Genomic DNA, 27838 nt, shown 5'->3' on the forward strand with positions numbered 1-27838 from the left:
AGCTGTCGACAATATTTCTTTTTGCTGGGCTGCGATTAGATAGATATCTCCACCTCAGTTAATAAGTAAGGATGGTGGTAGACCTCAAAACCCTGCCCTTTGATTAACAATTAGAGTCATCAGCAATACATTTGCGACCGCTTCCGTTTACATTTTTCATTCAGCAAACAAGATTTTCGGAGTTGAACTTCCGAGACAGGAAAATTATGGCATAAAAACTCTTTGGAATAACTCTTTTTCCACTAAATTCTTACTCTCTATAGCAAATTTTAAGGCTAATCTGCCTATTTTTCTGTTTGACCTTTGAAAACAGACGAGAATACATTTCTTGCTTTGATCAAACCCCAGATTTTATTCTAAACACGTAGAAAACTGAACTTAAATGTTTAATTCCAACTCTAGCTCAGATGTTACATCAAAAAAGGCTAGATTTAACATCAACCAAAATTCTAGTCTTGATTATTCCACCTTCAAACTTTTCCAATTATCCATCCGCGAGTTTTGATTCCTCGTGGGAATTTAGTTCATCAAGCTTAGGCTTTTTTATAATCGGACACATTTCCTCTCCGATTGATTTATAAGAGCATAAATCGTCAACTTTCGTGCCTGGTGACATTTTGCGTGCTAAAGACAGCCCAAAATACGCGACGTCATCACTGTCTTCTTGTCCGCTCTTATCTTTAGATAATTGATTATCGAAGGGATTGGAAGACACGGTTTCAAAATCTAACATAAAAGTCAAGTTGCAACTGAAAAATTCGGTCGAAAAATTTTTCATGCCCAAAAGTGAAGAAACTGAATCCAATTGTGTATTCCGGTTCAGTGCCCAAACAGGTTGCGATTGGATTGAAAATAATCCAATGCACTCTTCATTTGGCTTTAAATCTTTTGACTGAGGATGCCTTAACCCCACGGCAACCAGGTTAAATTTATGCATAACGGAAACGCATGTAATTTCAACTTGATTGAAATCTACTTTGGAACTATATTTAAGTTTAATTTGTCTGCCACATGCCGAACCCAATTCACAATCAATCAGAAGCAAAAGCGACGGATTCCTGGTAGCCACTACCGCCATGCTTTCCGTTATACTGTCTATCAAAATGGGATAAGCGCCAGTTAAATGTGAAAATCCATTAGTCGCACGGTCCTCAAAAAAATGAGAAGATTTTAGATTTAATGAAGCAACACATGTGCCCCGGTGGACATCCCACAGTTTTAAGGACCCATCGTAACTACCTGACAGTAACCGGTTATCTTCAGATCCCAGAAAACAGCAACTCGTGACGTAATCACGATGACCCATTAGTATTCTCTCGACTAAAAATAAGTCAGGGTAGTTGTATATTTTGATTTTCATGTCTCGATCGCATAACGCCACCAGCTTTTTCTGATTAGGTTGCATTTTTATTTGCACCAAGAGTGAAGTTACACATCCTGCACAGATAGTATGTGAAACATGAACACCACCAACAATAATGTTTCTCCTTACACTTTTGTTGTCGCATTTTTCTTCGGAAGCGTTTCTCATCAACAAAAAAGGAAGCGAGAAACCTGCGATTTTCTTCACCTCTTCCAGTTTTGAGTTAAACTCAATTTTCGAAATGAATCCTGCTTTCTCTCCAACCAGGACAATATCCTGAGTTACTATAGACAATGAAACCGGTCTTTTTTCCAGCGATATAATTGCCATCAAAACTATTTCTTTGTTTCCGCGTGATAAATCTAAAACCCAAACATGCTTTAAATCAGTTCCGAAAGCGGATCTCGCCTTCTCGGACAAAACTTGACAACAAGTTATGTTTCCGAGCATCTCCAATTTTTCTTGAGAGTCGCCAGTAGAACCATTTTCATTTTCAGATCCTCTTTTAGGTTCCACGTTATGATCATTCTTCGTCAGCGCTTTTGTCGAGGTTGTAGATTGAACTATTAATTCAAAATTAATGCCATCTGTTAATGCTGAATGGTCGTTCTTTTTATGGTGCGACAACACTGCAAAGTGGGTGCCACAACAAATGAGCAACCAGTTTCCATCTGCCGCGAAAAGCGTCATTATTGTTACTCTACTAAATCTGAAACAAACAAAATCGGATGAAAAAAATCACTTTAGCGAATCAAAACAGCAACTATACAACGCTCCCAATACAAGAATTTATAAATGAGACACAAAAAAAACAAGAACCCATTATCTCTTCATTAAGTCTCGACACTTAGCTTGCCAAATCGGGAAAAATAGCAGAAGTGGCATCTTCTAAATACAAACACCTAGCCACTCTCCTTCCGATGCCTGAAGTGTTCAGACCAACAATTTGGTGGGCTTAAGTGGGCTCACCCCTCCCACTCAAGACAACCATGATGATTTTTACACAAGGACGCTCAAAAAAGCGGCAAAAGAATCTTAAGAACGCAATGCAAAAAATAAGCCTAAAACGCCTTGAAAAACAAGAATAGCCAGTTTCCGAACAAATAGCACAAAATTATCCGATCAAATTAATAACGAAAACGCAAAAAAAAAGTTTTTTTTTGCAAATTTGCGTCGTTTTTGTAGTCCATTTGAATTACTTCCCCACATCACAGACTGAGTTATTACAAAGATCAATGACTTGGTGGGCTTAAGTGGGCTCACCCCTCCCAATTGTTGGGCTCACCCCTGCTACTTGAGAAAAACTCGATTAACCTGTGCATTATTTGAGCTAGCGTGGTGGCGCTTAAACCTTAAGATTTCTCTGAAGATTAGCAGTGAAAACTAGTAGCTACCAAAAATGGCGATACCTGTTTAATAATTTTTATGAATATATTCATGAATTTTTATGAAGATTATGTTAAAAAGGTAAAGCGTAAAATGTGATAAAGGGGAGCGGGGCAACAGAATTATTATGGATAGTTTGATAACAACCTCGTTACGTTCCAGATCCAAAGAAGAGGGCTAAAAAAATGACGTCAATCAAAACGGTAATGCAGGAGCTCATACGATTAGCGGTGATACTACAAAAACTGCCAAAATAGCAGTGCGGTTAAAATCCACGTGAATTTATTTCTAAAGGTGCCGTTAATCTAAAAGTGCGAGCAAGGTTGTAACCGCTTGACTTATTTCATAATGGTGTCCTGAAACATCCCACGATGTAATTAAGTTTATATTAACTCGTACACTCTGTCTCGCGAATTTCAACCATGAAAGACTTAGAAGGACAAAGGAGCAAAACTTCATGCCGAAATATAGGAATGCTTCGAAACATGGTTGTATGCTAGAGCTCAAGACAATATAACCCGTCAGAAAATGATAAAACTTTCAAATTTTCACAAAAACCGTTAGCATGTTAAATATTGGACGTTTTTCAAGTCCATAGCGATTACCCTAAAAACTTAGGGATTAAACGCTCGAGAAAAATAAATGAATTTCACCAAAAACGGTCAAAAACCAAAAAGTGAAAAAATGACCTTTCAAAAGGTTGTCACTTTATTCTACGAATGACAGTCGTTTATGCAGGTAAGATTCCCACAACAAATGTTTTCGATTGAACCCTTAAATTCAGATTTGGGAAGGTATTTTCGAGAAACGTCAAAAGGTTTCACAATAACGGTCAAAATCTCAAAAAATGCCTTTTTCCTAATACACTTTTTTGTGCTAAAATTAGGGCCTAGCTGCTTCTACAGGAAAGGTTCCCACGGCTTTCAATTAAAACCTTAATTCCAGATTTGGGAGGTTAGTTTTTGAAAGTTTCAAAAAGCGACCAAAATTCAAACGAATGGGCATTTTTGAGGCCAGACCTGTTTTATTAAGAAAACTAAGGCGTAGCGTCTTATGCAGGGAGGCTTTCCACAACTTATTCTTTCTATGGAACTCAAAATCTCAGTTTTGGGTAGTTTGGCAGGGTCAAACACTCCACCCACAAAATTTTTCAGAAGAAAGTCGAATCAAGAAAAAACAGACTAAAGAAATCTAAGCACACAGGGTAGTGGGCGGTCTTTTTATTGATAAATTTCGCAAAAATCGCGGTAGATTAGCTTATGAGAAAAGTGAAAACACTAAAATAATTGCAAACAATGTAATCACTTGAGACTTAGTTCTTCCTTTTAGCATTACTTACTTTATTAATTGCAGCACAATTACTTAACTTTACGCTCGGACCACATTTACGCTCTGACCACAAAATGTTCTGAGCACATTAATAAAGAAATACTAAACAATTTTTTTGCAAATTTGTGTTGTTTTTGGTAGTCCATTTGTATTGTTTCCTCAAATTGCAGACATTTCTTTTTGCGACTGCTATTGCTGAAAACTATGGATGCTGAAAACCATGGAGCAATTGTGGATGATGAGACTACAAGTGATACTGCAAAACAATGTGGATGAACACTCGGTGGCTACGAATAGGAATCAGGAAAAAAACGAAGAAAAAATAAGGTGAACAACCAGATGAAAAGATGCATCTAACTGTGAAAATTTCCATATTTCTCTTGTGAAACATTACGTCATTCTACCACATTGTATTGAAACTGAGGCTATCCATTTTTCAGCCATGCTTGAGAATACCTTACCAATATGTAAAATTGCTTCCATCAAGGTAGAGGTAACGCGATTCTTCTACAAAGTCACCGAGGGGAGCGTGAGAGTAAAAAATGGACCGTAGTAGCTTATTGCAGCAATAGAAAAGAAACAGAATGAGAAGGCAAAACTATGATCTCTACTTTAGTAGACACTGCTTATATCATCTCGGTGCCCAAAACAGTAATGACATCTACAGCTGCAAAAGAAAACTGTGCAAATCGTATCAGAGGAATACCTGCTTCCACCATTTTCCTAGTTATGATTAACGGCCTGCCTGATATCTGTTTGGTACCTACACGTTTTCCCTGTAACCAATAACTCGAAGCTCTTGGAAGTAACAAAATTCGAAGAACCCGTTAAGACTGACTTGACTTAATGGCAATTTATTGATGGCGCGATAGGAAAAATCTTCGACTAACATAGAAAAATGCCAGTCAATGATTTCGACGGCAATCCGTGACCTGCAGCAACTGATGGAAAGGTTCTAGTATCTGCACACATACACCTTGAATTGGGGCCTAGCATAAGTTCAGATCCTCGACGGACAGCTCAGATAAACGATGAGACGTTTTCCAGACGAATCGGCGTAACTCACATCATCTTACTGTAAATGCAAAACTGAATCTATATTAACTAATGATCTTTCCGGTTCGTTTGAAGTTTTCCGTCCGTCTGCTGGTATGGCTGCGTAATTATGTCTCGCCTTTTGGTGGCAAATCAGAAACGGATGACTAAAATTCTACCATGATTACACCTCAAATCTGTAGCGTCTCAATATACTTTCGTTAAGTCTTAATCTGCAATGACTAGATCTAACTACGCTTTCAAAAAATTATCTTTAATGGCTACAATTTTTCCGGGCTTGAATGGCGTTGCTTAATGTGTCACCTACTGATACACGTCAGAAAATATAATATTTCTACATATGCAACCAAGGAAAAAACAAGCCAGTCGAACTTTTGGCTCCGCGCCAGGATATTAATGAAATTGTTGCCTTTAAGTATTGGGTTTGACAACAAATTGGCCTGAACAATCGACTGCTGAGGTTATTCCGGGATTATTTTGCAAACTGCTATTCTCCTCACATCTCACGCACGTGGAAGATTCATTGCAACTCGGCAGCCTCTCGTAAGTTTTATCAACCGAATTCGGGGCATCCCCTTGGCGGCAACGCCTGTATTTGTAAAAATTATCATTAGACAGAGGCGAAGTTGCACTTCGCAAACAAAGTAAAAATAAGACCGATAACGCTACTGGGAAAAACGTTTAGTCTACAAAATTTCTTAAGTAACGCAAGCCAATTATGAGTCAACATAATTGCTAAGTGACACAAAGCCAATTATCACGCATTAGCAGTACCAATAAATTTGAAAAAAAAAAGATATTTTCCAACTAACATGCCTCAATTTATAGAGCGGACGCATTTTAGCTAGTATACGAAAAAGTTCATTAAAAACATCCGACCCTGCCCAAGTTCGAACCCTATTATTTTGTTGGTGGTCTCCTTCCCTACCTCTATATGATACCTTGAAGCTTGAGTGCTATTTGTAATATAATAGTCAGTGGTAACATCCTCAGCATTGGCTGTACTTGATATCTGGTTATTGATCAAAACGAACACATTTTACCGCAAAAAAATTTGTGTCGCAACAATATTTGCGACTTAGATTGGAAGAAAAGAGATTTCATACTATAACACAAGCTTTGCTTGTGTTAAAATGTGTGGCGGTACCTGTTTGATATTATCAAAAATATGTACTTATGCGTATGAAAAGCGTAACATTCAAAACTTCAAAAATCGGACTTAAGCCAAAATCTTAGTGGTTTTTCTAGCAAAACAAAGAATGAACAGCTTATATAGGGGAGATTCCTACCACCAATCTTTCTTTTAAATAAACTAAATGTCAAATTTGGCAAGGGTATTTTTCATGAAAATGGAAAAACTTCAAACTATTTAAAAGTTTTTCCAAAAACTATACATACAGGCTTGTCTACAAAAAATTGAATGTGAACGTTTATGCAGAGATCATTGCAGAAAAATGATTCAATTCAACCAGTTAACTCAGAATTGGCGAAGCAGTTTTTGAGAAAAGAAAGAAGTTTCAAACTTTCATTTTTACTCAAATTCATAGCTTCAAAAACTTCAATTTTCTTCCAAAACGTCCTGCAACCTGTTCTTTCGACTGAATCCATATCAGCGTTTCCACTTATGATGGTAAGATTCTCATAACCTGTTATTTCGGCTGAACTCTAAATCTGGCTCTAAATGATTGGCAGGGTAGTTTTCGAGAATCGCAAAAAATTGAATAACGGCGAAAATTTCAAAATTGGACTTTTCCAAAAAACAGTTTCGGCACAGCCGCTTTTGCACAGAACAAATGCTCGCAACCTTTTCCTCCGATCGAACCCTCAATCTCAAGTTAAGCACAGTAGTCTTTGAGGCAAATTTCCAAAAAACTATTTTACAAAAAAAAACTATTTAACAAAAAAAATAACAAATTTGACTTTTTCAAAGGCCATAACTTTTTTCTACAAAAATTAGCGCAGATCCGGTTATGCATGGAAAACACCCACAATAAGTTTTTTCAATTTATTTTTATACCTAAATTTTGGAGGGCAGTTTCCGAGAAAAAAAATGCTACCTGTTCTTTCGATTGAACCCTGTGTCTCAGATTAGGCAGGGTAGTTTACGAGAAAATCCAAAAAATCAAAAAGGGTCAAATATTCCCCCATTCGAAGTTTCGAAGGCCATAGAAAAAGGATCAGGGTAAAAAAACTAGTATAATACGAACACAAAATAGTAACCGATCTTTCCATCTCTGGATTCGGAGTTACGTGCACCTAACACACATACCATCAGTCTAGAAAATCGATCGATTAAACGGAAAAATCTCTAGCTATTGGAACTTCTCAAATAAAAATCAAGCAGACTTGCGAAACAAAACATAGCCAATCGAAGATTGGGAAAGAGTAATGAACTTGAGTGAACATAAAAAAAACACTGACTTTCTTGAAAAAATCTTGAATTTCAAAGAAAAAACAGATGCCCTTTAAGCTCTGTGAATTTCAAGAACAATTTGTGTGGCGCTTTTTTGATAACATGAACCCAACTTGAAAAACTGGACCAATAGGTAAAGTTTTTATTCCGCTGGGATATCTTAAGAATAAATTCCACTTTCGAAACTAATAATCGTTCACGTTTTTTGAGCCATTTCAACGTTCGTATTTGAGGAGTGCTAATTCCGTCACTTTCAGCAGATGAATTTCAATTGAACTCAAAAAGTGCATTATACTTAAGTGCATCAATATTTTAAGACTTTTTCCTGAAAAATCAAACAAAAAACATTAAGACCTATATATAAGAGTCTTCACTACGTTCATTACTCTTAAAAATTAACAGAAAAGCTGAAAATTACGGTTTTAAAGTACAAAATCAGCGTGTAACACACCTCTTTCCTCGCAGAAATTATAAAAAAGCAATGCAATCTGTCAACCATTGTTATGATTAACCTAACCTGGATGAAAGATTTCTACTAAATATGTTGTTTTTGTCCAAAAATAATTGTATTTGCTCAAACTCTACACTGCCTGTAAGCTTTGATGAATTATTTTTTTTTTACTATATATCGAATTACAGGAAATTAAGTGTTATTTTTCATGAAAAAAAAACAATTCTCTGGCCTCTGCTTAGACAAGCATACCTTAAGCTATCAGCCCTTAGCAATGTCAGCAAAAACTTTGGTAAGCGAGTCTAAAGTTTGTTTTAGTTATGTTAGACATTAAGATAAATATGGAAGTTACCCAACTCGAGGCTCGACATTACCGAAGGTAGTATAAAGCAAAAGAGGCGGAGGGGGCAAAAAAGGCTCAACACAGTCCTTACTCTTTGATTTCGATTGAAGCAAACTACAATCGAAGTTTTTATTCAATCTTTACCAAGTGACGGTGGGGTTATCAGTTCATAAAAAGATTTAACTCAAAAATAATACGGATTGATGCTAAAGCGAAGAAAAATAGAGCAAACAGACAGTTGGAAAAAGTGTCAATGAGCGCAATGAAACCACAAAAAAAAGATTTGATTATTTTTAAACGTTTTCGACAACAAAATGAGTGCCTTGAAGAAAATTTGCACCTTGAGCAAATGAAATTGAATTTAACTTAAGAATAGCAAAAATAAGTAAGTGCATTTTTAAAAGAATTATGTATGAATGCAATTCTAGTACTTGAGATTTAAGACTTTCCTTTAAAAAAATCATCGGGTCTTCACTAAGTTCATTAAACACATTCTTGTCAAAAGACTTCTATTGAATAACTTTGAAAGCAAAACCATTTTCAATTTATTCAGATTTAGAAACCACGCTTCTTATTGAAATACGGTTTTAAATGACTTATCTATCACTAGCGGCGGAACTAGACAATTAACGTTACAGCTCAGTCAAAATTAACAGGACAAATGGCTTCCTTCAAAAAGGCAAATTAATTTCCCGTGTTGTCAAAAATATTCAAAAATTTTCCTCTGTTGATTTCATGCAGTTCTTGCACACCAAGTTCGTAGGCAATATTCTCTAGTTCATCTAATTTGGACAATATGCCCTGTGTGCTCAAAGTGCTGTACTCGGAGAGAATTGTGATATCCCCCTTTTCAAAATTAACCTTCCCACTGACGCCCCCTGTAGCGACGGTGGCGGGAACACGGATAGAAGCTCGATTCTTGGAGTAAAATTTGCTCAAATTTAGTACTGTTTCAGGCCAAATTTCAGGCGATGATCTGCCATTGATAGTTTCATTTGAGAGCAAAGCAGTGTGCCTTTCGTTTGGCACAGTTGGAGTATTCGGAAAATGTTGGTTTTCAGGAAAAGGTTCTTGAGAAGAAGAATTGGCTTTTGTCATGGGGAAAAGAGACTGCGACGAGGTTATTGAATGGTCCAAAGTTCCAAACCGTCGATCCGTTGCAAAGTTATCGGAAAATGACTTAGCATTAGAACCATTGGCAGACATACGAGATTCTGAAAATGTATGACTGTTAAATATAAAGTAGTCCACAGACAATGAGCAAAAAATTGTAACTAAAACAAAACAAGACTGCTCATATATCAGGGCAAAACCCTGAATGTTTTGACTGTCCCTTAATCCATATCGAATAATTTTTAGGGAAACAAACGCTTTCAGGATTATGTATACAATCTACAACGCGCGCATAAATTAGTCCAGAGCATGGTTAAATTGGCAATTCCCAAAAGGTTGCAAAATTTTCAAAAAAAATAGGTGGCCTCAAAGAAAGCTCTTTGAAACTTAACATTTTTTCTAATGGTCGCTTATTTGAAAGAAATGACCACACAGAGGAAACGAATTTGAATTTCAATTCGCGGGCAAATCTAAAAATGAACGTCCACTTTCAGAAACTGAAACATTGCCAATCGAAGATTGGAAAAGAGTAATGAAAGAAAGTAAAAATAAAAAAAAAATCAACTTTCGAAGTTCAAAGAAGAAAGATATGCCCTTAAAACTCTTTGAATTTCTAGAACAATTTATGATTGGCGCTTTTTTGTTAACATGAACCCAACTTGAAAAAACTGGATCAATAGGTAAAGTTTTTATTCCGCTGGGAAATCTTAAAAAAAAATTCCACTTTCGAAACTAGAACTCGTTCACGTTTTTCTGGGCAATTTCCACGTTCGTATTTGAAGAATGCTTACTACGTCACTTTCAGCAGATGAATTTCAATTGAACTCAAAAAGGGCATTATACCTAAGTGCATCAATATTTCAAGACTTTTTCCTGGAAAAAAAAAACAAAAAAAAAACAGCAAGACCTATATAAGAGTCTTCACTACGTTCATTACTCTTAATCAGTCTTCAAATATCGAAGAAAAAATATCCACCATATTCCTGCTTTTTGCTCACTTTCTACTTCAACATTGAGAAAGAAACAATCTTTTCAAAACATAAATAAAAGCAACTTATTTCAATCAAAACCATGCTTCCTTATGTAATGAGGTTTCTTCTTGAAAGACAACTTTGAGAACTTCAATCCTTGTAATTTATCAATTTTTCCAGGCTGCTCAGCAGAAATTTGGTCGCGGCAGAACTCAGGCATATACTGTTGCAGCACTCGGGGAATTTGAATTGATTTATCTTTTCTTTGATAGTTCTCCAAAATGGCAATTATCATTCTCGGAGTTGCACATGCAGTGCCATTGACAGTGTGAACGAACTCTGATTGGCTAGTAATATGGAGTCTCTGAGACTGAAAGTTCGTACAGTTTGAGCAAGATGAGATTTCGCCCCACTCTTTTCTTCCGGGCAAGTATGCCTCAATGTCGATTTTGCGATAAGCAGGAGCACCTGGGAAAACACATAAGGCTCTTTTAAGAAATAGACTAAAAACTAGTACTTTACATTGAGAACTTGCGCCATTAAAATTTAGAAAAAAATCTAGACAAAATGGAGAAACTTAGCATTTTTGTGATTAAGAAAAAGGATATTGTAGCTTTTCAATCACCATGAAAATTTTAGGGTCAGAATATAATGCTGAAATTTTAATGCTGAAATATAATGTGTAAGCTGCAATTAAGTAATAAATCTAATCCCCCAGTGACACTATAAAAGCAGACTCTGCCTGCCTTCCAGCAGCCCCGTGCTGATTGCCTCAATGACGAGGAAGGATTTGTATAAACTTTTAAATAATTTGCATAAAACAGCTCACAGATAACCCTATTTTCTCTGAAAAACACACATGAAATTTGCAAAAACAAGTCTAAAACTTCGGACTTTTTTTAAAAGTTTTTTGGGATTAAGTTGTTTTTCTGTGGAGATTTAAACAGTTTTGAGTCGCACGTCCAACTGAGTTGCACGTTCAACTGAGTTGCACGTTCAACTGAGCAACTCTAGCAAGCCCGTTTAATTTTTCAATCTTAAGTTGATTAGGAAAATAAGCATGCTTAGTGTCGCTTCAAAATACTTACATAGACTTGAATAACTTGCATAGTTTGACTGACAAAGAGATAAAATTTTCTATGCAAGATTTTTATTTGATAAATTGAAGAGAAAAATAAACTGAACTTTGATAGCTTCAATCCTTATTTTCATCCCCATATGTCAAAAAAGGTAGTTAAATTAGATAGCAATAATTTTTTTTGCTTAATATTTGGAAGAAATTCTCCGCGAAATCAGATTTGCAAGCAAGCTATTCAAGAGATGAAAATTTTGAAATAATTTGAGAAGTTTCTATAGCTTTAATTGTTTCACATGAAGTTAGTGCTTTGCAGCAAATCATTCAAACAATGAAAATTTAAAAAATTCATTTATTTTAACCGCTGAAATTTTTCTGAAGGAAATACAGTTAAGCGCTTGCCAGTTTTAAAAAAAATGTTGTTTTGATAGTTTTAAAGACTGTGTGAACATTTGACTTAGTCAAAACAAGCTATTGAAATGATTAAAATTTTGAATGGATCAGTTTTTCATAGCTTGAATTGGTTGACGAAAACATATACTTATTTCGAAGCAAGCTATTCAAGCGACCAAACTTTTAAACATCTCAAGTTCCATTGATGAGATGATTGGTTGGCTAAACGTTTAAATAAATTTTTTAATGCAAGATATGGAGCAAAAAAAAACTTCGAAATAATTGAGAAAAAACGTTGCAATGCTTTGAGTATTTTTTCGCAGTTTTGGCGTTCAAACTCTCTGTGACATAGCGAGAAAAAGACCATCAAAAAAAAACTTTATTTCAAAGTAAAATATTGAATTTAGAAATAAATATCTTTCAATTAACATCACAGCCGATCATATTTTTGACCCTTAGATTCTTCGAAGTTTGTCAAGTTTTTTGGTGGGAACATCGGGTTAAAAAACACTTGTTGTGCTCAATTGTATTTGTTTCTCCCTCCCTTACATCCCCGAAAAAGAGTTCTTCAATTAGGACGACAATGTCTTCGAAAGACTACTACCTAACCATAGGAAACACACGTGCGCCAACGAAGATGAGCTTAACAGACAGCTGGGCGAACAGCTAAACGCAGGTTTGCAAAGCGCACTCTGAGAAACGCTGGGACAATGGAGGGCCTCTGAAACGCAAAAGAAGCATTCACAACATCAGTTCTCATCAGTCAATCAAAGCATGAAGGACTTGAAGTCTTCGGTGACCAGCATCAAAAACGAAGAAAAATGACAAAATCATCAACGCAGTTGCTTCGGTCAAAAATGAGTTGACTGTTCTGATGCATAAGTTAGTACTGCTGGTAAAGTGATATTGAAGGTTCTCTTCAAGAGAAGTCAGATCATCTTTTTGAAATCAGGTTGACAGAGTAGCGGAAAATGGGTCCGCAGTTTTCTCTCATCTATCGCAAAACCAACCAACAATTGAAGTTAAACAGCTAGTGAAACCTAATTCAGGAAAAGAACGCTCTCGAATTATGCCTGTCATACTCCACAACGCATGGAACGTTGGTGCTCTTCTGGGAATTGACAAACAAAAACCTCATTGAAATCTTCATCAAAACTATTGACGATTACATTTTTTATCGTTTAAGGCTAGTTGGCCTGAGTTACCTTATCTTTAGTTTTTATAAACCAACTAAAAACAGCGCTTTTCGATAGAGCTTGGAAAAATGCAGAACCATACTATCTAGTGAGCTCTGTACTGAACTGATGATAACGAGAATTTCTTGGAGAGTTTCATAAGCCCAACTTCGATCAAGATATTGATTTCCCTACAGCCCGCAAATCCACCTTAGATATTGTAATTCATCCAAGTCAAAAATAATCGTATCGTCTCCAGTAGACAACTATATCCTTACTTTGATCATTACCCAAGAACAAATTGCTTGAAAGGTTCGACAAAAGCTGCGCAAAATTCTCCAGAACAAACTTGGAGGTGAAAAATGTTCCGCTTCTCCCAAAATGCAGATCAAAAACCAATGCCTCGTTGAATGGTACGTCTGGCTGAATTCTCACTTGAAAGAGTGTATCACCTTTGCAGCAGTTCATCGAAGCAGTTTACCTCCATGAAAACACAGAGCAGTCCTGACCAAGAGTGGATAAGACGCGCGGCCTTTAACACAAAGGTGGTGGGTTCGAATGCCGCTTCGGTCATGGTTGGAAAGTCCAAGTGTCATCCGCCTCCTCAAAGTTCCTTAAGGAGTAAAAGGTCCAAGGTTGAAAGGTAGCTAAAATGTCCAAATTTACGTCGGGTGTCAAAGCAGCGAGCTTATAAAAACAGATTACTTCAAGGATCTTCAGGCTCAGAATCACAAATCCAACCTATTGTGCAATAATGCTCGGCAAGATTCACTGCTGATACAATAGAAGGTCATGTTTAGGAAATAGATGCTTGTTCTGTCTTTGCTCCGGTGATCGGGCAAACAAACTGAAAAAAAAGGAAGTTGGTCCAGTGTCACCGCTCCTTAAAAGGGCTTGGAAAGCCAATTTAACACAGAAGCCAAGCCAAGCTCGCAAATCGTAGTGAGATTGAAATTAAAAAAATCGAAAACTGGGAAAATGAAAATACCTGTCAAATGAAAATGACAGAAAAATAGTCGAAAAGCCCGACAACCAGTATTAAATAAGCTTTTAAAAATTACCGAGCAGTCACTAAGCCTACAACAAGTGGTAAGACGACCATTGGTTCGAAAAAAAGCTAGCAGAAGTTTTTGTTATACAAAACTGCGAACAATTAAGTTTTTCAACTTTAAAATCTTGCAACACAAAATTAGAAGACAAATCCGATAAACCCAAACCATTTTTGCCGAACAAACAACGTCACCGCCATTAACTTTACAACTTACAGGAGCTCCAACGATAAAAACTGCTGATAAAACAATAATCTCCGCAGTGTGCCAACTAAGCGAACAAACGATGAGCAGACAAATAAAGTCTGACAGTTCAACTTTTTACGAAAAATAATTGAAAATTTTATACATAAAAAAAATTAGTTCCTACCGTGACTCGCACCCGAGACCTTAGGGTACTAAGGCAACCGCTTTATCTATAGGCAAGCGTTAACAGTTCCGAAAATGCTGAAATTCACTACTAAAGCAATTTTACAATGTGTAAGAAACGTTGTTTACGGGATAAAAAGTCTAGTTCCCGATTACAAGACACTTGCTCTTACTAGTGCTATAATAACCGGACTGCGAAAACTGCTACTTTTGAATCTCAAACTTTCGAAAAACGATTGCATGATCCGCTCTATCAGCACATAATTGATTTTATTTTACCTTGTCAGTACGGCTTCCAGAAAAGACATTGGAACACTCTCCAACTTCTCTATTGTGTGGAAAACATTCGAAAAGAAATTAAAGTTTTTGATCATCTCGTTGAAATCATTAACTTGGATTTCTCAAAAACCTTCAAACATAGTAGCAAACTGACAGTTGAAAAAGAGTAATGAACGCAAAAAAAAAAGAAAACAAAACTCACTTGATTTTCGACAAAATTTCCACTTTTAAATTATGAAGAAACAAGAAGATGGATTCAAACCTTTTTGAATTTGTAAAACAATTTATGATTGAAACTTTTCTCAGTAAAACTAACCCAATTTGAGCAAACTAGATCGATAGGAGAAACTTTTATTTCGCTGGGAAATCTGGTATCTAATTTCATCTTTGAAATAAGAAGCCGATCACTTTATTCGTGACCTTTAATTTCTTGCTGTTCGATTAACAAAAGAAATGAAGTGAACTCAAAAATAAATCAAAAGTCAAACCGCGAAAAATTAAAATTGAGCGTAGATTTAATCATTCGATAGTGATTAAGAAGTTTAAACAAATCGGTATCGGAGCAAGTTTGATCAAACTTCTTCGAGCCTATCAACCGAAAAAAAATTCAATTGATAAAAACTGACACAGAGTAGAGTCAGAAATTTGAGCAGGCACAAGTTGAGCCAAAAAATGCATTAACTCTTTCGCTCGTCAATCGACTCATAATGAGACTGTTAATCCGATGTAAAATAAACCGAAACCTTTTAAACCGAAAAAATATGAAAAAGGAAAACCGAAAAAAACTGCAAATGGCGTTGGTAAATTTACAACCAACAGAAAAAAACCGTTTTCGAAAGAAAGCGGGCATTTGAAACACACATATGCTCAAAACATGTCGGTTATTTGACAAAACTAAAGAATTGGAATTGAATGCCAGTTAGAGTCATTCTGTGAACAAACTTACTAACGGGATGAAAAAAAGTCTTATACTCGAGTGCTATACTCTTACTTATTGCAAAGGTAAAGATGGTCTAAACGGTCTAAAAGCAATGGTCTAAAAACAGAAAAAATTTGACTTAAGTTGGCTTATACGGGCTAATTGATAAAACAATTATTAGAATCGTCAAAAAATACCCAGAAAATGAATAAATTATGATCGTCAAAAAATACCAAGAAAATGAATAAATTATGCATGAATTGAATAATTGCATTAAATTTTTTGATTGAATTTTTTTTTAAATCTTGATGAATTTACTCAAATTATGCATAAAATGTTCGTTGTTCTGGTATTACTGACATTTCTGATAATTAATTTACCGATTAGCTTGAAAAAATTGATATTTTTCAGTTTTTCTGCTCTTGGACTCTTTCTGCTCTTAGACCATTCTGTGCTCTTAGACCATTCTGCTTATTGACTGGCCATCGGGCGTTCAACAGTGCCGAAAAAGGCGGGGAAATTTCAGAATAATTTAAACGCATTTTCTAAAGAGCGAGAAATTACTGACGCTAATTATCAAAGAAAATCAATCCAATTTCGGCGCCAAAATGTCTGGAACTGCAAATTGAACAATTATTTTGGCGCCAAAACGTCTAAATTGCAAATTTTCTCTCCCAAAATCTGTAAGTGCCACTTAAGATTGTAAACGTTCGCCGTTTAATTTTTGGTTGCCGCACTTAATATGTGGAAATTTGTTGATATTTTCGGCACTGTTGAACAAAGTTTTCATTTTCGGCACTGTTGAACTAAAAAAAAATTTCGGCACTGTTGTACTTCGGCACTGTTATACTGCCCCCAACAAATTGGTGGTTATTCAACTAACATTAATTTGCCATAACAATAAAGCTCAACTTAAATCAATTAATTGCTTGTCAAAAACTGATAGAAACAAGGGTCAATATATTGCACTTGAATGATTGCAACTAATTGCTCATCAATTTACAATTCCTAAGCCCTAAATATATTAACTTCAAGCTCAATAAATCTCAAAAAAAAAACATTTTGACACTTCTTTTGAAAAAACTGGATCAAAATATTAAATTGGTATTCCACTGCTGATTACAAACAGATCCAATTTTTGAAAAAGAAACTCAATCGCCACTAAAGAGCGTTATTTGCATTCTCTAAAGACTTTGAATTAGATCAGATGTGAAATCACAAAAGTTCATTAATGAGCGTGGACAATTTTTAACAAACGCGCGAAAACAAACACACCCACGACCTAAATAAGCAAAAATAGCAAAAAGTCTTGAAAAAAAATATATGGTCGGCCACGGAATTCGACCCACTGACCTCCAGGTACAATTAACTCGCCTGCGCCGCAGCGTCATCAAACCTTGCTGTCTAATGAAGTTATAAGGCCTATTATAAAGCTACTATTATAAATCCAACTGAAAATTGGAAAAGTGTCAACGAACGCAAGAAAAAAGTACGGTTCAATAAAATCGATCCTTAGCTAAATTTTTATGCTGGTTGCAAATCTTAAAAAAATCCACTTTCGAACCTTAAATTTATTCACATATTTTAAAAAATATTTCCGCTTTCTGATTCGGAGACCGTTATTGTGATTAGCAAATAAAATTGAACTGGACTTTGAAGAACTACAAACGATCAAAAAATTGGTATGAGACTTCTCCTTCGATTGGAAACATACTTCAATTGAAGAAAATTTTCTTCTGCTTTAATTGGACGCAATTTTTTTCGATTGAAAAGAGGGTTTTATTGGATAAAAGGGCAAGTATATTTTGCTTATAGTCGAAAAAAGTGATATCAATGTTAATACTGAGTAAAATCCGCTCGCAAAAAAAATCACTGGAAAGCAGCTAAAGACTAAAGCTATTTAATTTTAAAGCCTTCAATTTAAAAAAGATCTAAAATGTTTGTAGAAGCTCTAGACAGAATTGACTGAAATTTCAGCAATTGATTAAGTAAAATGCCAAAATCTGACGTAGTTTTTACTTTTTAGCAGAGTAAATTTTTGTAATCCTCGTCAGTTAAAGAGAAACTTATATGAGGGCCTGGCCTAGATCTTAAGCTTTTCAACAAACATTAAAATTCTAATCAAAACTGCAAACTCCTTTGGTTGTTTAAGGGAAACTTTTGGCGCTAAGAACGTTTCTCAGGCTCCTTCGTTTCATTGAATGAATAAACGAGGCCTTGAGAACAACTTTCTATGGATTGTTTTATCATGCTATATTCCAATAAACGGTTCATGCCAAATTTTCAACGCGGTAGCGAAGTTGCACTTCGCATACACAAGCAAAAATATGACCGATAACGCTACTGGAAAAACCTGACTGAGTACAACTTTGAGTCTACAAAATTTCTTAAGTGACGCATGCCATATATGAGTCTACATAATTTTAAAGTGACACAAGCCAATTATGACGCATTAGCAGTACCAGTCAATTTGAAAAAAAAGACATTTACCAACTAACATGCCTCAATTTATAGAGCAGACGAATTTTAATTAGTATACGAAAAAAAATCATTAAAAACATCCGACCCTGCCCAGGTTTGAACCCTCTTATTTTGTTGTGGGTCTCCTTCGCTACCTCTACGCTACAGATCCATGATACTTTGAAGCTAAAGTTCTAATTGTAAAACAATAGTCTGTGTTAAAACCCTTAGCATTGTCTGTACTTAATGGCTGGTTATTGATCAAAAAGAACACTTTCAAAATGAACACATTTTGTCGCAACATTTACGCGGCAACCATATTTGCGACTTAGGTTGGAAAAAGAAGATAGTTCATACTATAACACAAGCTTTGCTAGTGTAATCATGCAAAAATTTCAAAAGTGAATCGCAAATAGTTGCAGAGAAAAAGGCAAAAAGAAAATTGAAATTAAAGTTGAAACTTTTCACGTGACGGTACTATGCTTTATAAAACTGAGTCATTTTTAAAACAACTCCTGTTTTGCTTTGACCGGTTTATGTACTAAGGGGACTCTCAGCAGAATAAGCCTCTCGTCCCACCCCTTTTTACAATAATGGCCAAATACATACAGCCGCCATTAGGGCCCATGTGACATTTCAACCCAGCGACCAAATAGCTGCAACTGATTTACATTGACTACTGGCACTTCTTAACCATCATAATTGTTCCCTTGGAAAATAGGCCGAGTAGCAAATAAGAAACGTGCGCTTTGTTGCACCGACACTAGGGTAGAATTTTTAAGAAGATCCTTAACACTTTCAAGACATTATGCTTTTTGGAAAATTGAATGAAGATAAAACCCAATCCACTAATTGCAGGTAGTACGTGGATTGCAACGAAAAGAATAATACTAGGAAAAGGATAGTGTGAAGTGATCTCTTCTGCAACACAACGATCAGAGAGCATTTTTGCTTTATGATAATAACCAATATTGATGGTAATTAAGACCAAAACTGAAAAATAATTATAACCAAGCTTGCGATCATACTGAAAACTCATACCCAATTACAAAAACTAAAATTGTGGATTTTCGGAGAAATTTGCGGAGAAATTTTCAAAGAACTTAAATCTTATTCTCCCATATTATTGAAATTTTGAACCCGCTAAAATGCTTTGTAGATGCATTCAACAAATTAAAGTCAAAGCTTAAACTTAACAACATCATTTACGATACAGTATGCAGTCATGTTTCAAATATAACCAGTACCATTTCTCAAGGAATATTAATTCAACTCCATACTGAAGAGAAAACTGTGAAAACATTGCTGAAAAAACTCACCTAGATCATCGGCAGGTACTTCTATGACCCTGTACGGAATTTGAATGGCATCGAACAGCTCTTTCTGAATGGAGACAAACTCATCGAATAAAAGCTCCCCTGTGATTGAATCCTTTGCAACACCCACCATCTCTACCTGTGAAACAAATGTTGAGAGTTCTACCTTTAAAAGCAAATTTTGAGAATCTGGGACACAATTCGTCCCAGATTCATTTCGGAAGTTTGTGAGAGTTGTTTGGGAAGATTCGTGCCAATTAATTTAGGCGGGGCGAAATGTGTGAGGTAAAAATATGTATCGACCTTAAGAACCCTATGATAAAACGAGTGAGACACGACAATTTAAAGAATTCAATGAATCAAACCATTCTGAACTTTCTCGAGCAATATCTACTACAACAAGGCTGATTCGAGAAATCAAGTCAATTCTTTATTAAAATACACTTTTCACTGCACTTTAAATACTTTAATTTGGAGTGCAATTGTCCTGATTTAACTATTAGAGTCAAGCAGTAATCTTTAAGAGATAAGCTCAAAAAATTGCTCAATTTCAAAGTCTTAATTGAGTCAGCGACACTTAAAAGTTGAACTAAAGCTCTTGGTTATCAATGACCTCGCCTAGTTCCAACAATTTCATTTACAAACCTTGTTGAACTGTGGGACCCTGAAGATGCCTCTAGAGTGCCTGCCCATCGTCAGTTCCGCCCGGAAGCAGGGCGAAGTGGCCGTCAATCTCAGAGGAAGAGAGGCAGGTTGTATACTTGCCCGCATCAAATATCCCACCAGAGAGTGTTCCGAGGTTCCTGGTCAGTGATGAGCACATTAATATCACTTACTCAACAAAGGTGAAAGAAATAATTTGGAAGCGTTTGCGAAAGCAAAATACCAAAACCATGTATTTTATGAGCAACAAGAAAAAAATAGCATCGCTTTACCTCTAAAATGAGGGTATACAACAGATCTCTCCACTCGCGCCATATCAAGCGAGGGTGGTAAACTCGGAATTTAATGAGCAAAAAAGCGGCTAAAAATGATTACAATTTAACCCTGAAAAAAAAGTCAAACGGTCTGAAAAATTAACAACGATAGCCGGTTACTGAGCAAGTAGCACCGAATGTTTTAGTGTAGTTTTTCTGCTTGGTGTGATAAAAGGATCTGAACGAAAAACTAAAACTTAGGCATATTTGAGTGATATTAAAACAGGCCAATTGAAAAAAAAAACAGTTTTTGTAGAAAAATATTTAGAAAAACCAGAAAAAAAAATTGTTAAAAAAATTTTTAAATAATTTAAAATTATTTTTTCGAAATTTTTCAAACTTTGTGATACATAATAGGGCGCTAAATTTTCAAGGCTTAAATTAAGCATAAATAAGCTAATGTAAGCCTGCTCACTCGCACGAAAATAGACGAAAAATCAAAAAATCAAACCGGTTTTTCTCAACACTAGGAATCTTTTAGAATATTTTTTGGGTCGTTCAAATCACTACTGAAAGGGCTTTCATATGATATATCATTCAACCCAGTCTGAATCTGATAGAAACTGATTAGTGGAATCTGACTATGCGTGGAAAACAAAAAAACATAAAAAAACTAAAACACACCTGCATACAAAGTTCCTCCCCATTTTCAATGGTCGGAACAATAATTTTGCATTATCTATCCGTTGGCCAAATATAAGCGTTTTCTACCCATCCACACATATCCACTACCCGAACCATTAAAATTCGGCCTAAAAACAATTTATTTGATAGAAGCTCATCCAAGAAAATTACAAAAAAAAGCCGGAAACTTTGCGCAAAAAAAAGCAAAACAACGTATCATAACTCCGTTTTTTCATAAAACTGTTTAATGAACATGACAAGAACTTTGCAATCCGGTCTTTTTTAAAAAAATTCTTCTACGCAAAATAAGATGTGCTCGAGTAAAAAAAATCTGAAATAGGCTCTTTCGTTCATAATTTTTAACGACAATTCAGACGGTGGTTAACTTATGGCTTGAATTTCAAGTCATTCACCAGCTACAGGCAAAATTACAAACCCATAACGACTTTAAGGGTCACTGAACAGGATTTGAGCCCAACGATCCTGAGTGATCCAAAGAGAGCAAAAACTATGAGGAAATTAGTATGCTAAATACAAATTGAAAAAAATTATTGCGTAGGTACATTTGTGAGAAACGTTTTATTAGAAAAAAAATATGAAGCTCTTATCACTCATTTCTAGCAAACCATCTCGACATAAATTATTTGAAATTTACCGATTATAAGCTATAATCAGCTGAAGTTTCCTTGATTTTCATTTTTCGAAATTCTGAAGGCAAATTTTTGCGATGAATTTGACGTGTTATGAGGTTGTTCTAATTTAAGAACCTTAATTTGAGAGCAACCTCGAAGCTCTTTAAACTGTACTTTAAACAGTTCGCACAAAAAAAACACGGTTCACATTTAATGTTTTTGTATAAAACTGATACGAGCGTCTGAGCGCCATTTAAAAAGATTGCTCTTATGATTCTTGTCTTTAATTTTCAAAAATTCATTCAAATACGACTTAGATATATCAAATCAAAACAACAATATTCCAAAATTTAATAAACTGGCAAAATGCATTATACAATTTATGTTGATTAAAGAAGAGTTAAGCAAATATTTTTAGAAAAATGGTTAAGCTATCTGCAAAATGCGCTATATTTTTATCAATGTAATAAAAAGCAGATGGTCCAGCAGTGGACCTTATGTACAACATGCTCAATTGTTGAAGACTTTATGCAATGCGCAATGAGCTATAATAGGAGGCCAACCGAAAATATTGGTAACATTGATAGCGTCCAAAAAATTACACGTTGCATCTTCTTTGATTTCGCTGAGTAAATTTTAAAAATCAACTAGGACAAACTGTTCACTTTTTAGAAGCTGATACAAAAACGGATATCAAAACCTGAAATTGTTGATTTTAAAACTGGAAAACTTGATTTGCATGGCAATTCAATTTAATCAGTAAAGCTGCTTTTAAATGATCATCACTGTGCCTGCCAGACAAATCGGGTCATTCATATAGTTGAAATCGTCGCTCAAAGTGTACACAGGACTTCTCTCGCCGCTGACAATTTGACCACATCCCTCAATAATTTTTGGTGTCAACAATAAAGGTACAGTCATGGGAATGAAGGATCCTTTGTTAGTCAGGAAGTCTTCTGTGAATCGTATCAAGGCTCGCTCCAGGTAGCATCCCGCGCCTGTCAGAAAGAAACCTAAACAAGGCACTTAAGGAAATTTTTAAAACTTCGCCTGCGGAGCAGAAAGTTTTAGCATATCGTTTTTCTAAGTCCCCCCCAACCATCACCGAGAAATTCCTATATCCGCTCTGATTATAACTATGCTTCTAGGGTTTAAATTCGTCACATCCATTTGAGCCATGCAGTTAATTAGCCTGGCAGCACACTTTATTTCAAAATATCACTAGTCATGATCGGCGTTAGACTTCTGGCGGACATATGGTACCAAGAAACAAAGTGAAGTGCCACCCCTATACAGGAATAATTCAATGGTTAAGCATACCATATTCAATTGCTAAGTGAATTTTGTACTTAGTGACGAATCTCTTCCCCCTTTGCAAAGGTGGGAGTAGTTAAAGTGATCCCTCCTGGCTACTCAACTATATAGTCTCAAAGTTCAATAAAAAAGCCACTAACCTTTGCTATTAGTGACATATCCACTCGTGGGTTGTCTCAGAATATTCAGATATCCCGCCAGATTATCATGCTCCTTCAATTTTTGTACATTTTCAACTGCAAACAGGTGATATGATACTGTACAGCGGAGGAACAGTTAGTCACTACTTTCGAGAAAAAAAACTGTATAGCTAGCTATAGTAACTTCCCGCCATGCAATGGAATGAGCGTCTAATTCGGTCGTTTTTCGCAGCAAAACTCAGTAAAAACATCAAAAAAGCCGAACAGTCTTGAGTGAAATAACATTAACGCCCAGTCAGTCATGCGTAATTCGATCTGCAATAAAATAATCCAAAAAAATGTGATCTATAGAAAAAACAAAACGGTCTTGACCATTTTTCTTTTCACACATTTCTCGGCTTAATGGCGACTGATCAGCCCTATTTCTCTTGATTATTTAAGTACAAAAACGACAATAAAAACACTTTTGCCTTCTTTGTGCATTGGCAATTTCCTGAGTTTAACATAGCAGTGGATGATTTAAGCAATCTAGCGCTGTAATTTAACTGCTGGTAGATACATATCAAAAAATAGGAAATTTTTAATATGCAGTCGACTTCTAAATCTTAAACCTAATCCAGCTCTTGTATGATATCACCAGGAAGTCCTTCAACTTTTCGAGTCTCCAACACTTTCAATCCCGAATCCTGAGTTGTATCGTGGTCTAGTAAGTTTGGCACAGAAGCCACAATTTCATGAATCTCCTTTTCTAGACTCACAACCTTATCTTTATAAATCCTAGCCAGAAGCTTCAATTTTTCCAATTCATCATCAGCGACCGATAATCTTTTTCTATCTATATCGTCTAGTTTCAAAATGACTTCAGTTTCTTTCGAGTTCCATAGTCGCAAATCGTTATAGAGTAACTTCAGTTGATCAATGTCAATATTGTCAATTTTTCGGGCTTTGATGCTTCGTTTAAACAGGTCTAAATTTTCAACTATGAACCTAACATCAATAGCCGTTTTATACAGTGGTTTATTTTGTTCATGCGTAAAAAGATAAGTCTCTCCTGAAATTTTTCGTTGAAATGATAAACTTCTCAAGGTTGTGACGCAATTGCTGCAATTCAATAGTGGCCTTGTTCGACTAATACCAATAAGGCAGATTGCACACACATTGATCATTTAATCTAAAAGCAGACCAACATAACCTGCTGACCCAAAAAAAAAATTTCAATTACTTTTTTCCGCTGAGGGAAAAAACCAGACCGACATTTCCAATCATGTTAATTAAGAGTAAATTGTATCACGCATAGACACACTCGATCGACTAATCAATGCTGAAAGTTACAGGACATATTAGTATCATCTAATTAACTGCCAAAATTAAATGCCAAATTAACTTTCCTGCCTTTCCTGACATTTGAGTCTGTAAAGAATATTTCTGGCGAGCGCAGTTTTGCTAACTATAATGTTAATTCAAGGACACCTTGATATGTCTTTTATCACGCTAAATTATATTTACAAAAATAAACCAAAAATTTCAAAAAAAACACCAACAGTGCCGAAGCGGAATATCATAACAAAAAAATACTAAAACGATAAATTTGCAAGCTGAACTTTTCCGTTTTCAATTTAGTATTAAGCTTATAAATTCAACAATTCATCAAATTATTTCAACCGGCTGATTAAAAAAAAACATTCGAAAGTGGCAAAAAAACCTGAACAATGCTAAAATCCAAAGTCAATTAGCAAAATCAATCTTTCAGTGCTGGAAAAGTCACAGACGCGAAGCAGAGCTTCGCACCACTTGCCATACTACACGAACAAAAAAAAACGTAAGTCGAAAAAATTTAAACAGAGGCCAAACGTAGTGAGTCGAAAAAAAAACATGTTGAAAAAAAACCTAATGAATCAAAAGGATCACATACTCAATACAAAAAACTAGGGGCCCAGTAAAACTTGGGCGTAGCTGCTTGACAAATTGGGAATTTGTTATGATTATGCTGGATGAAATGGGTAATTTCAACAATTTGACTTTGCCCGAAACCTTAGTTGCTTCTCTACTAAAATAAGTGAGAAGAGTGAAAACTTAACAGAAATTGCTATCTTCCCAAATACATAAAATTTTCCTCACAAAAAAATAAGGAGTCGCCGCTTCTGTAGTAAAATTTCTCGCAACTGGTTCTTTCGATTGAACCCTTCATCAAGTTTGATAGGATAGTTTCTATGAAAATCAAAAAGATTCTAGAAAAAAATGATAAGTTCAAAAACTTGACTTTCCGAAATCTGTCACGTTTTCTAGAATGAAAAGGTCGAGGCTGCTTAAACATTAAATATAACCAAAACTGGGTTATCCGATTGAACCTGAGAACTTAACCTGATAATTGGCAGGGTAGTTTTCAAGAAATCAAAAAATTTCCAAAAAATGATCAAAAAATTTCCAAAAAATGGTCAAAAAATCAGAAACTTGACTGTTCTGCGAATCAAACCTTTTTGTGTAAAAATATTTGAGCGTAGCCGCTCGAGCGACAAAGGTTTACACAACCTGTTAGTTGAGTTGGACGCAAAAACTAAGATTTGAGTTTCGTTTTGAAAAAGTCAAATAGTTTCAAAACACGGTACAAAAACCAATTATGACTTTTCCGAGAGCCATAAATTTTAGTAGAAAAAACTTGGATGAGCTGCTATACAGGTGAGCTTCCAATAACCCGTTCTATCCTTTGAAACCAAAATCTCAGATTTGAGGAAGCAATTTTTGAGAAAACGAAAAAAATCAAAAAAATATGGGTCAAACATTCTCCCACAGACTTTTTCGAAGGCTGTAGACAGCAGGGTAAAGCACAATATATGCAGCCACACAGGGGAGTATGCGCTTTTTTATTACAATGCTTTTTTAAAATTTCGTTAGAAAAGTTTTCATGTGAACTAAAATTTATGTTGAAATGTGAAAAAACTTCGAAAGCGTCTCAAAAAAATAAAACCCAATTCCATACACTTTCATAATAACTGATTTTGCCAAACAAGAACTTTTCGCCGTCAAAATTACAAAACTTAAGTTGACTAAGCCGATGCAACATCAGCCGAAACCATTTAGTCGAAAAAAATGGACAAATTACAGAACTTTCAATTATACTAAAAAAATCCAATCAAAACAAAATCCATGCTTTACAAGTTAGGTTGATGAAAATCAGAACCAGATAATTAAGAAAATATTTTAAAAAGAACGGAAAATGAACCGACGGAAACTTGGCCGAAAACCACAAATCCGAAAAAATCAATTCAGTGAAAAAGTGCAGTACCAGGTAGCAATACCCTTGTTTATCGCAAGGGTAAAAATGTTGACAAAAATTTAATTAAACAAAACTTTCCTAAGTCTCGATAAAAATGAACTAAAGTCCGAGCTAAAGCTGGAGGTACGTGCTTGATAATTTATGATTTTGTTATACTGGTGCGAGATGAAATGGGTAATTTCGAAAATTGGAAAAAAAATAAAAAAATGAACGTTTTTAAGCTATTGGAACTTTCCCAAGAAAAAACATTTTTCTTGAAGAAAAAATTTAGGAGTCTCCGCTTCGATTAAACCCTTCATAGCAGATTTGATAGGGTAGTTTTTAAGAAAAATCAAAAAGTTTCTTAAAAAAAACAGCCAAAAATTCAAAAACTTGCCTCTCCGAATTCCGCAACTTGTTTCTGCAAAAATAAGGTCGAGGTCGCTCAAGCAGAGAAGATATCATAACTGAATTTCTCGATTGAACACTTTATCTGAGAACTGGCACTGCAGTTATCAAGAAAAATCAAACAGTTTCCAAACAACTGTCACAGTTTCGAAACTTTGACTTTTATGAAGGCCACAAATTCTTTCTTATAGAACGTTAAAAAATTGGGCGCAGTCAATTACAAAGTTGGGTTTTGAACAGTCAGTAGTCTCGATTAAACCATTGGTATCAGATTGAGCAGGGTAATTATTGAGAAAAGTCAAAAATGTCCAAAACATGGTCAACAAATCAAAAAGTGACTTTTCCGAGAATCAAAGCTTTTGAACAAAAAATTTGGACGTAGCCGCTAATTCAGAGCAGCTTCTCATTATCTGTTTTCTTCATTGACCCTAACTCTCAGCAAGGGGAGGGTAGGTCGCCGATGCACGGAAAATTTACACCACCCGATTATCCATTGAACCCAATTTCAAGTTTTGGAGGGCAGTTTTGGAAAAAAAAGAAGAGAAAAATAGTTGAAAACAACATTTGACTATTCCGAGGGCCATAAGTTTTTGTGTGAAAAAAAAATTACGCGTAGCCGCCTATGCGAGAGAACTTTTCACAACCCATTCTATTGATTAAAACCAAATTTGTGAGAATAATTTTTGAGAAAACGAAAAAAAAATTCAAACAATGGCAAAATATCACTCCAGAGACTTTTTCGAAGGTTGTAGACAGTGTGAAAAGAGAGTAAAAGATTAAGCAGGCACTTAGGGGATAAGGCGGCCTTTCTATCGATAGCCTTTTTTTGAAAATCGGGAGAGCAGTCTCTAAGAAAAAATATAACTTTTGTTAAGAAAAAAGAAAACATTTCTTAAGCGTCTCAAAAAACTCATCTCATCCCGTACGATTTCATAATACCTGTTTTTATCGAAAGCAAGATTTTAGAAACTTAAATAAGCAACGGAGCAAAACTTAAAACTTGAAAAGTGGAAATAAAGCAAATAATAGC

The 27838-nt window shown here is 35.4% G+C and overlaps 1 protein-coding gene and 1 long non-coding RNA gene across 2 annotated transcripts; both read right to left on the bottom strand.

Annotated features, from left to right (window-relative positions):
* Window positions 1-373: 373 nt before the first annotated feature.
* Window positions 374-9473, bottom strand: LOC134845057 (uncharacterized). Its single transcript, XR_010162707.1, has 2 exons — window positions 9357-9473; window positions 374-2072 (listed from the first exon to the last, which is right to left on the bottom strand). It is a non-coding gene; the product is annotated as an uncharacterized LOC134845057 (long non-coding RNA).
* Window positions 9474-10466: 993 nt separating this feature from the next.
* On the bottom strand, window positions 10467-24315 carry LOC134844653 (serine--tRNA ligase-like). Its single transcript, XM_063861451.1, has 6 exons — window positions 23785-24315; window positions 23148-23243; window positions 22485-22706; window positions 20106-20263; window positions 19464-19599; window positions 10467-10893 (listed from the first exon to the last, which is right to left on the bottom strand). Exons 1-6 carry the CDS (start codon window positions 24311-24313, stop codon window positions 10514-10516), a joined length of 1521 nt encoding a protein of 506 aa, XP_063717521.1. The 5' UTR covers window positions 24314-24315; the 3' UTR covers window positions 10467-10513.
* Between the last annotated feature and the right edge of the window lie 3523 nt (window positions 24316-27838).

Source organism: Symsagittifera roscoffensis, chromosome 4, assembly GCF_963678635.1.
Source record: "Symsagittifera roscoffensis chromosome 4, txSymRosc1.1, whole genome shotgun sequence".
NCBI lineage: Eukaryota > Metazoa > Xenacoelomorpha > Acoela > Convolutidae > Symsagittifera > Symsagittifera roscoffensis.